Source organism: Anguilla anguilla, chromosome 10, assembly GCF_013347855.1.
Source record: "Anguilla anguilla isolate fAngAng1 chromosome 10, fAngAng1.pri, whole genome shotgun sequence".
Lineage (NCBI taxonomy): Eukaryota > Metazoa > Chordata > Actinopteri > Anguilliformes > Anguillidae > Anguilla > Anguilla anguilla.
The window spans coordinates 1,296,055-1,307,911 of NC_049210.1; the positions used below are offsets into that span (position 1 = coordinate 1,296,055).

Consider the following 11,857-nt stretch of genomic DNA (forward strand, 5'->3'; position numbering starts at 1 on the left):
TTTGTTGTAGTTTTATTTAAGATTTGTTTACAAACAGTAACGTTATATTATAGCTATAACGGGAAATTATGCAAATATTTTATTCTTTGCAATACAAACACGTTTTTATTATTGACATCGCGAGGTGTTTTTTCCGCATACATTTTACAGCCAGATACATTTACAAAAAGTTGTATTTAAACGTCATAAATATTGATCCAAAACGTAGGATGCTTTAATAAAACCGATCATTTGAAAAACATGTACAAACAAAACTCTTACACATACTGCATTACCACTATTAAAACAAACAACCAAACAAAAATTATAGAAACGTCTCCAATAATTGAATCACCACTGTGCCAGTCCGACCACGCGCCAGGAGCACCACAGCTGAATCCAACATTCGGCTCAGACGAAAGGCTTTGCCGTTTTCTGCCTGGTGTAATACCTCGTGTCTGTACATACCGCAGTGGATGTGGTATAATAATAATAATAATAATAATAATAACAATAACAATACATTTTTATAGCAGTTAATTGGAAATCCAAAAGTGTTTAACAAGCTGCAATATCACAAAAAACGAACAATAAAAAACAATGAAATAAAATAATTAAATTCAATTTTATGCTTTTACATCTAGGGTGGAGTGCCTTTATATACACACCAACTGAGGGTGTATTGCATGACACACAGAGACTTCGATAATTCTAATAATTAGATAATTATCTGGCTAATTCGTTTTTAAAAAGTTGTCCCAAGTAGCAAATGGCTGGTTTGGAACGGTCCACAGAGTGACTGCCACTCTTGCCTACGGGCCCTCGGGCTCGGCTGGTGGTCCTGCTCCGGACGAGGGCTTCCTGGCGGAGGCGGACCAGCCCAGGATGTCCACCATGAACGTTTCCAGGGAGACCTCCTCCGGAAGCATCCTCTCCAGCAGGCCTTTGGAATCTAAGGGGGGTTGGGGGGTTGGGGGGTTGGGAAGCACACCTTAAGCGCTGACTTTCATCTCTTCTGTGTATAACCAGCAGTGGCTTCAGTGTACATGTCCCCTTCAATACGATCCACTGCTGGCGTTTTCCTCCCATTGGGCAGCAGATGTAACGAGCTGGGGCCCTGTGGCCTGACTGTATCTGGCGTTTGCAGAACAGAAAAACCGCAATACGCACCTTTACTGTCGAAGGTCTCCAGCTCGGGTGTTCCACCTTCTGGATTTGCCCCCAACAGTATGGTGAAGCACTCCGCCAACTCTTCCTCTGTCATCGGTTCCCCTGGGGGGGGGACATCAAATCTTTAAATTACATTTTGTACAGAGCTTTAAACGACCCTGTTTAGGCAGTTTTGCTGTGATACAGCTCCTTACTGAAATATCAGATTTGTTTGAGAGGATGAAGAACTTCAAATCCCTTCCTGTTGCAGTGGGAAATTTCCCTGAGGTCACCTAATGACCTCCACGGCTGCACATGAAAGGAAACCACTCGTTTACTTTACCATGGCGCTGTGCTGAGTGAAGGTGAGACGTTAAGGTGAGATGTTCAGTGAGATGTTCAGGTGAGATAAGATGAGATGTTCAGGTGAGATGTGAAGGGGAGATGTTCAGGTGAGATGGGGGATTGTGGGTAGAGTGCGCTGCTGAGCTGCTTCTGAAGCACAGGCGGCGCTAACGCTAGCGAACCTCTGGTCTGCAGCAGGCGGAGCATGTCGTCTCTGGAGATGACGCGCTCCCCGTCTTCGGTCAGGCGCCCCAGGACGGCGAAGGCGCGCTGGAGCTCCTCCCGGCTGCTGTCCACCACGGGCCGGTGGTTCACGTACAGCCGGATGAAGTCCTCCAGGTCCACGTCTCGGACCTCCACCCCCGTCTCTGCAAACCGGCTGTACTTCACCTCGCTCTGCATGTCCTCGATCTGAGGGAGGAGGCCCCACAGATCCTTAACCTCACCCATCCACCCACTGTCTAGCCCGCTTATTCCTGGGCAGGGTCGCAAGGGGGCTGGAGCCTATCCCAGCATGCACTGCCCAAAAGGCAGGAATACACCCTGGGCAGGCCTGGGTCTGTGGCAGCAAGTCTATGGTCAGGGTCTGTGGCAGCAAGTCTGTGGTTAGGGTCTGTGGTTAGGGTCTGTGGCAGCAAGTCTGTGGTTAGGGTCTGTGGCTAGGGTCTGTGGCAGCGGGTCTGGTACTTAGCAGACAGGGTGAGGGTTAGGTGTGTGCCTCTGTCGGAGGGTTCGGTTAGGGTTAGGGTTAGGGGTGTGCCTCTCTGTCGGAGGGTTAGGGTTAGGTTTTAGGGGTTAGGGTTAGCGGTGTGCCTCTGTCGGAGGGGGCGTAGCCGGTTAGGGTTAGGGTTAGGGTTAGGTGCGTGCCTCTCTGTCGGAGGGGAAGGGTTTAGGGGTTAGGGTTAGGGTTAGGTGCGTGCCTCTCTGTCGGAGGGGAAGAAGCCCAGCGCCCTCATCATGGTGGGAAGCTCCGTCAGGGGGATCCTGGTGGACACACGCCGCGGCTCCATGGAGTCGATGCCCTGCAGGCGCAGCTGGCAGTAGTAGAAGTAGTCTGTGATATCCTGAGGGGAGAAGAGAAACACCTGAGCAAACTACTCAGCCAGAAAACCTACAGTGCCCTCTAGTGGCCTGCCGTCAGCACGGCTGTTTGGTCATCCTGTTCCGAATCAGCACACTTGCCTACTATTGAGTATACACTTTGTATTCGACTGGTATACTCAATAGTAGGCAAAAAGCCAGTGAGCATTAAGATAATGCTGCCATCATTGTATCACTGTAAACATTTTAATTTAGCTGCTATGAATGTATAGTAGGAATTAACTGATTTCCATGATCTACAAGGACTCTTAACTTGGATTGTTTGCTGATATTATGAAAGGGAACATTAGGAAAGGGAGCAGTCCCTCACTTTGAAGAGCCGTCCATCTCTGCCTCCTTCCAGAAGGGTGTAGAAGGGCACGATGCCCTGGCCCCCCAGGGCGGCCTCTGCTTCCAGAGCACTGTGGGGAGAAACCTGCATCAGACCCAGAGAAACACCTCTATATCAGGGGCCCCCAGCCCTGGTTCTGGAGAGCCGCAGAGTCTGCTGGTTTTTGTTTTCACCTTATAATTGAGAGCCCAGTGCCTCTCCAGGACCAGGCCTGTGGGCCCCCAGCAGTAGGATGCAGGATGTGTGTTGGACAAGATTTCCTCAACTTTTATTGACATTTTCCAATCAAACACTTTCACTCATTGTTCAGGACAGAATTCTTCTACGTTTTGGAGAGTCGAGTGATGTCTTTGCTGAAAATTCTCGTGGATCTTCAGGAATCCTTTCAAATTTTGCCATGTAAACGGCTCTGTCTGCAGTACAGTAAAAATAAATAGTAAAACAGAATAAAGGTGGCGTCTCACTTGAGGTTGAGCTCCCAGCAGCAGGCGGTGCAGTCCGAGCCGCCGCAGGTGAAGACGTACTTTCCGTCGCAGGAGCACGCCAGGCTGGCGATGCCCGTCGGGTGGCAGATCAGCGCCGAGTACTTATAGGGGTTCCCATCGACGGGCAGGATCTGCACGCCCAGCTGGGCACGAGCGGGAGAAAGATGCACCTCAGCAAACAAACGCCACCCGTCCCTCAGATCCGCAGCTCGAGCCGCTAGTGCTGCTGGGTTTCATTCCTCCCCTCTAATCAGCACTGTGAGGTGAGGTAAATCTCTGGCCAATCACAGGCATTAATCAGTCAGTTACGTATCAGGTAGGAGAGAAAGCCAGCAGTGCTGCTGGCCTCCAGGGCCAGATCTGAGCGTTCTTGCTTTAGCGAGTCAGACCAGCCACTGAGCTCGGGGGATACAGCAGATCTGTCAGAGTCTGAAAGGATCCGTGTTCCTAATCTCTGCTCTACACGGGCTGCAGATGTCAGGCTCGTCGCTGCAGCAGGGCTGTTCAGACAGGGCCCTCTCCTGCACTAGCAGCGTGAACCAGTGGAGTGATGTCATACTGATGTCATACGCTCTGCTTCGGGAGTGTGGGTGTGGGATTGATTTTACATGCACAGCATGACACGTATCCATACCTGCTCTTATCCACTAATTTCTATCACAAAGAACAAACCAAAATTAATGTCATTTCGTAAAAAGAAAAAACAGCCGTTTTAATTAAATCTTTATTACTTAAGCACAATGTACTGCTTGTCCCTCAGACTGCCTGGGGCTTTCCCCATCTGACCTCCTGGCTGCGCTTCAGAGAGGCATGAACAACGCTGAGGGCTCTTCTGTCTAAAGAGGTGTGTTGGGTCATGTGACACTCCTTCACCAGTGGTGACGGTTTCGCGAGAATAAGGCGTTTGTCCCTTCACCCACCATAGAAAGCAGATGTGGTACCTGGATTCACACTTGAGCACGAGAATAAGGCCTATTTGTATGTTCACACACCATAGAAACTGCAGGTGTTACCTAGCTTCCCATGGCAGAAGGCCATTGGAACAGGTTGGCAGCGGTGGGTAGAGCCAGTCCTTTACCTTGTTACCTGCGACGTACACGAGATACTGAGCGCTGGGGTCCCTGTCCGGCGAAGACGGCAGAACCGCCATCTTCTGCACTGGAGAGTTGTGGGCGGGGCCTAGGACCGTCTTCCTGCGCGTGGAAACCAGGGAAACTGCTGAAAACACAACCTGCACCCCCACTGGTGAAGCACAGTACTACAGCTTCAAGCAATTACAAACGCAATGCAATCTGAAATAGGCTTTACCTGTGTTATTACACTGTAATTACAGCAGCTGCATGCAGGCTCTACAGCTGTGACACAGCGTGCACACACACAGTAATTACAGTGCTATTACAGTGTAATTACACAGTGGCAGACGTGCAGAGCGGGGCTCAAACCTGCCGCTGACCTGCACGTCTTGGTGCTGGTGAGCATCTTCATCTTGTAGTTGGTGGCGGCGGTGAGCAGGAAGTGGTCGGAGGCGAGGGGCGGGTACCACGCCATGCAGGTGGGCGTGGCGCTCTGCTCCACCCTCGTGGTGCCCAGCACCCGCAGCTCGTCCTCCCCGCTGTTCTTCAGGTCGTACTCCACCTGGGGAGAGACAGCGTGCAGTAAAGCACAGAACCTCCACCTGGGCAGAGCGGTAAAGCAGGCTCCACCTGGGCAGAGTGAGGCTCCACCTGCACAGAGCGAGGCTCCACCTGGGCAGAGCGTGCACGGTAAAGCACGGGACCGAGGAGGACCTCTGTTCCGCTAAAAACGCTAACCCCTCACCAGCCTGCGGTCGGCGCCCAGCGAGAGCAGCATGGTCCGGGGGCTGCCGGGGTACTCCCCAAACAGCAGGTCCTGGATGGGCTCGTAGTGGTACCGGTGCCTCCAGCGGTAGTCCCACACCAGCCTCCCGTCCCTGGGACAGAGCTGGTACAGGGTCACTGCTTTCCCCGTGTCCTGGACACAGAAACAAACAACTCATATTAAAACAGATAACAGGGCATCGATTGACTCTGCGTGTGACTACGATAAGTGTACTTGGTACACGGTAAAATGTCCAGAGTGGGACGAAATATCTGTTACAGTTAAAATAACAGTGCTAGAGTTGAATTAATGCTGTTAGAGTTGAAATAACGCTGGACATTTTGCTGAGTAAGATGCGAAGGGTTGGGAGATGCACTAAATGAGCAGTTTGTGCTGTATTTCCAGTGTTGAGTAACCACAGCGTGCTGGATGCTTATTGGGGGGAGGAATGGGCAGATGTTTAATGAGCTTGGGAGAAGAGATGCAGAGGAGGGTGACGCCGTTCAGGAGGCTCCCCAGTGGAATTCTGGGAGTCCCGTTTGGGGGTGCGCTCACCGCCGTAGCCAGGTAGTGCGAGCTGCGGGAGAAGGCGATGTGCGTGATGCCGTCGTGGGCACACCTGAAGTGCTCCTCCGGCTTGTTCTGCAGGTCGATTGCGTCCACTATGCACACTGTGCCACAGGTGAACCCCACGGCCAGGTAAAAGCCTGCAGAGGCACAGGATCAGAGACGGGTCTGTCTGCGGGTGATGCTAATGCTGTTACCTTTGGGGTTGAACGCTAGCCCAGGCGCTAACACAGCTACTTTTAGGGTCATATGCTAGCCCTGGCGCTAACGCAGCTACCTTTAGGGTCATAAGCTAGCCCTGGCGCTAACAGAGCTACCTTTAGGGTCATAAGCTAGCCCTGGCGCTAACAGAGCTAACTTTAGGGTCATAAGCTAGCCCTGGCGCTAACAGAGCTACCTTTAGGGTCATAAGCTAGCCCTGGCGCTAACAGAGCTACCTTTAGGGTCGTAAGCTAGCCCTGGAGCTAACAGAGCTACCTTTGGGGTCATAAGCTAGCCCTGGAGCTAACAGAGCTAACTTTAGGGTCATAAGCTAGCCCTGGCGCTAACAGAGCTACCTTTAGGGTCATAAGCTAGCCCTGGCGCTAACAGAGCTACCTTTAGGGTCGTAAGCTAGCCCTGGAGCTAACAGAGCTACCTTTGGGGTCATAAGCTAGCCCTGGAGCTAACAGAGCTACCTTTAGGGTCATAAGCTAGCCCTGGCGCTAACAGAGCTACCTTTGGGGTCATACGCGAGGCACTGGATCTCTCTCTCCTTGTGGAAGACCCGGCTGCACACCGGGCCCTTGCTCAGGTAGTCCCAGGCCCTGAGGGTGCCGCAGTGGCTGCCCATGGCGACGACGGGCAGGGTGGGGTGGCAGGCCACCGCGTGCAGAGCCAGCGACTGCTCCTTCAGCACCCGCTGCAGCTCCTCCACCGCCGTGTTCACGTGGACCACAGCGGCACTGGCCGTGGAGAGCACAAAGTTCCTGCAGGAGACAGGAAGGGGACAGGGAGGAGACAGGAAGTGAACAAGGAGAGGACAGGATGTGATCAGGAAGGAGACAGGAAGTGAATGAGAAGGGGGCAGGAAATGAACAGGAAGGGGACCGGAAGGAAACAGGAAGTGAATGAGAAGGGGGCAGGAAGTAAACAGAGAGGGAACAGGAAGGGGACAGGAAGTGAACGGGAAGGGGACAGGATCAATCCAAGTATCAATCTCTCTATTCTATTCTATTCTAATCTGTTCTATTCTATCACGCTGTTACCCTGGAGAACAGGTGCAGTGAGCGTGTAAATATACAATGGTCCAGTGCTGCTGCTTACCGGATGAGGGAGGGCTTGCCATCGTTCAGGATGCTGTCCAGGTACCCCACCTTGCTGTTGGTCTCTTTGGAGAAGGATATGGAGGTGATGGAGTCCAGGTCGAACTTGTCGTACCACTTGATCAGCTTGAAATGGTGGTCGTAGAAGGTCACATGACCCGCGCCGTTGCCTGTGACAACAAAACTGGGACATTGCAAGGCTGGGCGTGAAACTAAGGATGTAGCAGCTGCTAGCATTACGAGTCAGTCAACATTACCAGCAGCATTACCGACGACATTAGCAGCACAGCACTGTCAGAACTGAACCCCTGGCTGTGAAGGGTTTTATCGGCAAAGAACTCAAACAATGAGCAGATCAGAGGGTCCTGAAGAGATCTATCACACCCTTCCAGTAGAGGGTAACAGTTGAACACAATTTTTGATTTTGGGTGAGGTTACGCATTGAAATCTTTCCAGCGGCTGCAGGGAAACGCAGCTGAGAGAGGCTAATCTCCGGCAGGAAGAGGACAATCTCGCTGGTGAAGATCTCGCGGGTGTCCTTACTTGTCGGTGCAGGTCAGCACGGTGATGGCGTGTTTCTGGAGCGGGATGAGCTTCAGGGCGATCCTCTGCACGTTCACCCAGGAGGAGCTCTCCTGCACCACGTCCCACACCACCGCGTTCCCCAGCGTTGTGGCCGAGAAGGCCTGCACCCCCTCAGTGCTGAAGATGGACTGGCTCAGAGAGCCCACCTGCCTGTTGAAGGTCTGTGTGTGGGTCAAAGGTCAAAGGTCAGAGCTGAGAGGTCAGGACAGGAGAAGGCACCAACCACCACATTTGTGTACAGTAGCAAAAAAAAAATACCGCACTGTAGGGTGTCAGGACCGTCACCGTTTCTGGTGAAACTGCCTGTTCTCGCCCCCGGATTCAAATTAAACCTGTCCGCCATTTTTATGCGTGGCCCAGTGCTTGCTGGGATGTTACTCGCTTAATTAATGAGTGAGCCACAGGTGTTTCCATTTACAGGTGTGTGTACATATGATGAATATTCAGGCATTTTATTTCACGACAGCTACTCAACAGCGATATTTATAGTCTCGGAGTGACAGTTACTGAAAAGCGACAGAAGCACAGCAGCTGTTTCTTTGGCCTACCTTATCTGACAGCTTTGGGGTGTAATAATCCAGCTCCCCTTTGTCCTGCAGCAAATCACACATAACTGTAAGTGCCACAGGGCTCACAAGTTAGAACCATATAATAATGCACACATCATGCCCCGGCACACTCACCCAAGTGTAGAACACAATCTGGCTCTCACTGTTACTGACGATCTGGCTGTTGTCTTGCGGGTGAAAAATGATGTAATTCTGAAAAAAAAAAAGAATACTGTGCTCATGTGCAGACCGTATGTTACATATGTGAAAGGCTGTAGTTCACTATGGACTGCAGTGTGACACAATATTAGGGAGAGGATGTGTCATATCCATATGCTCTCTCTAATATTATAAAATACTTCTCAAGGATATTTCCCTGTAAGCGTTTCACAAATGAATTTGAAAGTGTGCAAGTTACCTGGCAACCAAATTCTGGTTGTAGTTCTGTAACACAGACTGGACCCTCCGTCTCATTGGTCCAATCCCAGATGCAGACTCTCTGTGGTAAAAACCATAGAAATCTAGATGATTCTACATCGTGTACTAGTAATTTAGCATATTTACACACCGTTCATTTTTACATAGTACTTTGAAAAGTACACTCATACAGCTGGATATTTACTGAAGTAGTTTCAGGTTAACCTTTAAGGACAGAACTGTAGCCTTGTGGCCGTCCTGAATTAGTGCCTGATTGTGTGAGTAAAGCTCATCTGAGGGATTTAATCTCAGGACAAGATTAATTTTTGCCTGGTTTTGTGTTTTTTTTCCTCCTCCCACACACCTGGATTTCGGCTGCTCCGACGGTCACCAGGTACTTTACGTCCCGCGATAAAGCCATGGCTGAAACGCCCCCCTCTGGATGGCAGCCGAACAGCGTCTGCACTGGAAACCTGCAGCACACAGCAAGCCCGTCTGACTGGACTGCACGGAGCCAATTACACCAAACAACTCCCCATACAGCTCTCCATAATAACACTGCTTAAGGTAGCATGATTACACCACACAACTCTCCATAATAAAACTGTTTTTAAAAAAAGAACACAACCACTTCTGGCACAGCATATCATTTTCCATTCCATTCCATTCTATTCCAATAAGTGTTTCCATTAGAATTCACTGAAAAATAAAACTAACAACACCTGCAATAATCTTTGTAAGAGTTAAAATCACGGATTACAAAGTCCTTTTTTTCTGATCAGCACAGTTCTGTTACTCTTTTTATATGCACTTCTAAGCTGCTGTGGATAAGGTGAATGTAGAGATCTGATTGGACGCCGTCCCTGTGAGATGTGCTTTACCCTGAATGGGTCTCCCATATGAGAACCAGACTGTCGGGGCCGATGTCTGCAGTCACTAGCCAGCGTCTGTCCTCGCTCGCGCACAGACAGGATATGGGGTTATAGTGTCCCTGGAGAAACAGTTCAGCCATTAACGAAACGGTTATTCACACTATAATGCCTTTATTAATGATGCTCTTTTTTCTTATTATACCAATTCAATTCAATTTTATTTGTATAGCGCTTTTTCACAAATGGCACTGTCTCAAAGCAGCTTTACAGAGACCTGGGCCTTGTATATATTACGTGTGTATCCAGTGATTAAAAATGTTTTAAAGTGTGCTTATTGTTTCTTTTGCAGATTTCTCTGTGGTGGGTTATGGATGTGGGCCAGCTGGGGCCGCTGGTGCCAGGTGCTCAGCGGCAGAGCGGAGCCGGGGTTCGGCCTTGCCTGGAAGATGTGCTGGCTGTTGGAGGAGTGGTCATAGATCACCGCCACGTTGGCGCAGCCGTACGCGATCTCCAGCCGCTCCTCGTCCACCAGGCTGAAGACGGGGAGCGTCCGGCTGATCCCCAGGGCCCACCTCAGATTCTGGAACCACAAAAGAAGAGCACCAGCGGCTGTCTGTCAGGCAGGTGAGAGCCCCAGACCAGCACACCCTGCTGCACAGGGGAGCTGCACACGGCTGCACAAGCCTTAGAATGGGGACCAGGAAGGTCACGTTTCCATAGCGACCTGGCTGAATAAGCGGTAGACCTACCAATGGATACTTTTCAGAATTTATGGTTATTCTCTTCTGGGGTGGGAGGGAAGCGGTATTGCTGACGGGGGAGTCTTTTGGCCGCTCAGCTGAGTCGTCCTGTTCTTTGGGCAAACCCTCCTCATCTGGGCCCTCTGCCCTCTGCTCTTGTTCTTCCGCATCCTCTTCTCTCTGTCCCTCCTGCTCTCCATCCTCTTCCCTCTGTCCTTGCTCTTCTCCATCCTCTTCCCACTGTCCTTGCTCTTCTCCATCCTCTTCCCACTGTCCTTGCTCTTCTCCATCCTCTTCCTGCTCTTCTGTATCCGATTCCCCCTGACCTTGTTGCTCTCCATCTTCTCCCGTCTGTCCTGGCTGTTCTCCATCCTCAGACGGCCCCGGGTCCTCGGCGGCGGCTGCCGGGCTGTCTGGATCTGGCACGCTAGCCACGTCGGTCTCCTCTCCCGCTGACTCGACCGACTGCGGTTCGTCAGTGTCCGACATGAGTCAGCTCACCGCAGGCTGTATAAAGCAAGTGATTTAGCCGTGATAAGCGTAATTCCTGCACATAATGGGATCTTTAATGGGAAATCTTTAAACCTTAATGTACCTGTAATGAATGTAACATTTTAATTACATCGCTACTGACGTTGAAATAGACTACAATTAACTAGACTAGATCTACATAAAATTTGAACGTTCTAATTTAAAAAGTCACGTATGTTGGTAGTTATCATCACCATAGCTATCATTGGGTCAAACAACATTTCTAAATTTAGAGCTCAATCATTGAATATGTGTACTTAGACTGACAATCATAGAATATATTAGGCATAGTCTAACGTTTGTCTATTCTAGCTAACGTTAGACTGTACGTAACTAGGCTAACTTTTGGAAAAGACAAGCTTGCGAGGCAATTTCTTTCTACTACGATTTAACAGTTTTCTGTCCTCAATCAAATTCAAACAAAATTAAAGAACATTAACATACCGTAAACGAGCTGCTTAAGAAAGTAGAAAGAGTCCCTTAGCTACATACCCAAGTGTGAATCCAAAATACTTGGAAATACGACTGGAAATAAAGCGTCCTGTTGCTTAGATACACTGGAAGAGAATTATGGGAAAGGTGAAGAGCGACCGTTTATCAAGACTACCGATAGGTGGCACTAAAGCTATTCTGTTTTTACACCGAACAAATCTTCGCAAAATCTTGTTTTACTTCGGTAACTAATCAAATTATGTTTCGCACTTTTTCAATGTGTTTAGTGGAGTTTAAGAAAAAAAAAAAAACGTTCATAACTATATTTATAAAATTATAATATATATTTTATATGTGCAATCCATGAGTGTATCTAGTAAATCTGAAGAGCACTGTACATTTTTACCTTTTGTTGGGCACCAAGATAAATAACTTTAATTTTTTTGGCTATTTTGGTTTTGATGGTACTCAGGTACCATCAGTAGTTATGCAATCATAACGCATTCCAAGTGTTCCCAGGGAAGTTTCTGTGCTGTGCTTCGATCTGAACCCTGATTAAAATGGTTTCTGTTCATCATTTCTGTCAAGTTAACTTTGTAATAGGGTTGGATCTACATCACACTTTTTCACCA

General features: G+C 49.4%; 1 protein-coding gene across 2 annotated transcripts; it reads right to left on the reverse strand.

Moving 5' to 3' along the window:
• Positions 1-82: 82 nt before the first annotated feature.
• cfap251 (cilia and flagella associated protein 251) lies at positions 83-11,352 on the reverse strand. 2 transcript variants are annotated; one of them, XM_035436398.1, is made up of 21 exons: positions 11,286-11,352; positions 10,272-10,769; positions 9,962-10,102; positions 9,532-9,641; positions 9,015-9,123; positions 8,652-8,732; positions 8,369-8,446; positions 8,234-8,278; positions 7,644-7,846; positions 7,102-7,284; positions 6,514-6,764; positions 5,785-5,936; positions 5,209-5,382; positions 4,844-5,025; positions 4,469-4,583; positions 3,370-3,533; positions 2,885-2,975; positions 2,394-2,537; positions 1,656-1,884; positions 1,150-1,251; positions 83-931 (listed from the first exon to the last, which is right to left on the reverse strand). In XM_035436398.1, exons 2-21 carry the CDS (start codon positions 10,749-10,751, stop codon positions 792-794), a joined length of 3,174 nt encoding a protein of 1,057 aa, XP_035292289.1. In that variant the 5' UTR covers positions 10,752-10,769; positions 11,286-11,352; the 3' UTR covers positions 83-791. The 2 variants fall into 2 exon arrangements, with proteins under 2 accessions (XP_035292289.1, XP_035292290.1); XM_035436399.1 differs by having other exon boundaries at positions 11,238-11,314.
• Between the last annotated feature and the right edge of the window lie 505 nt (positions 11,353-11,857).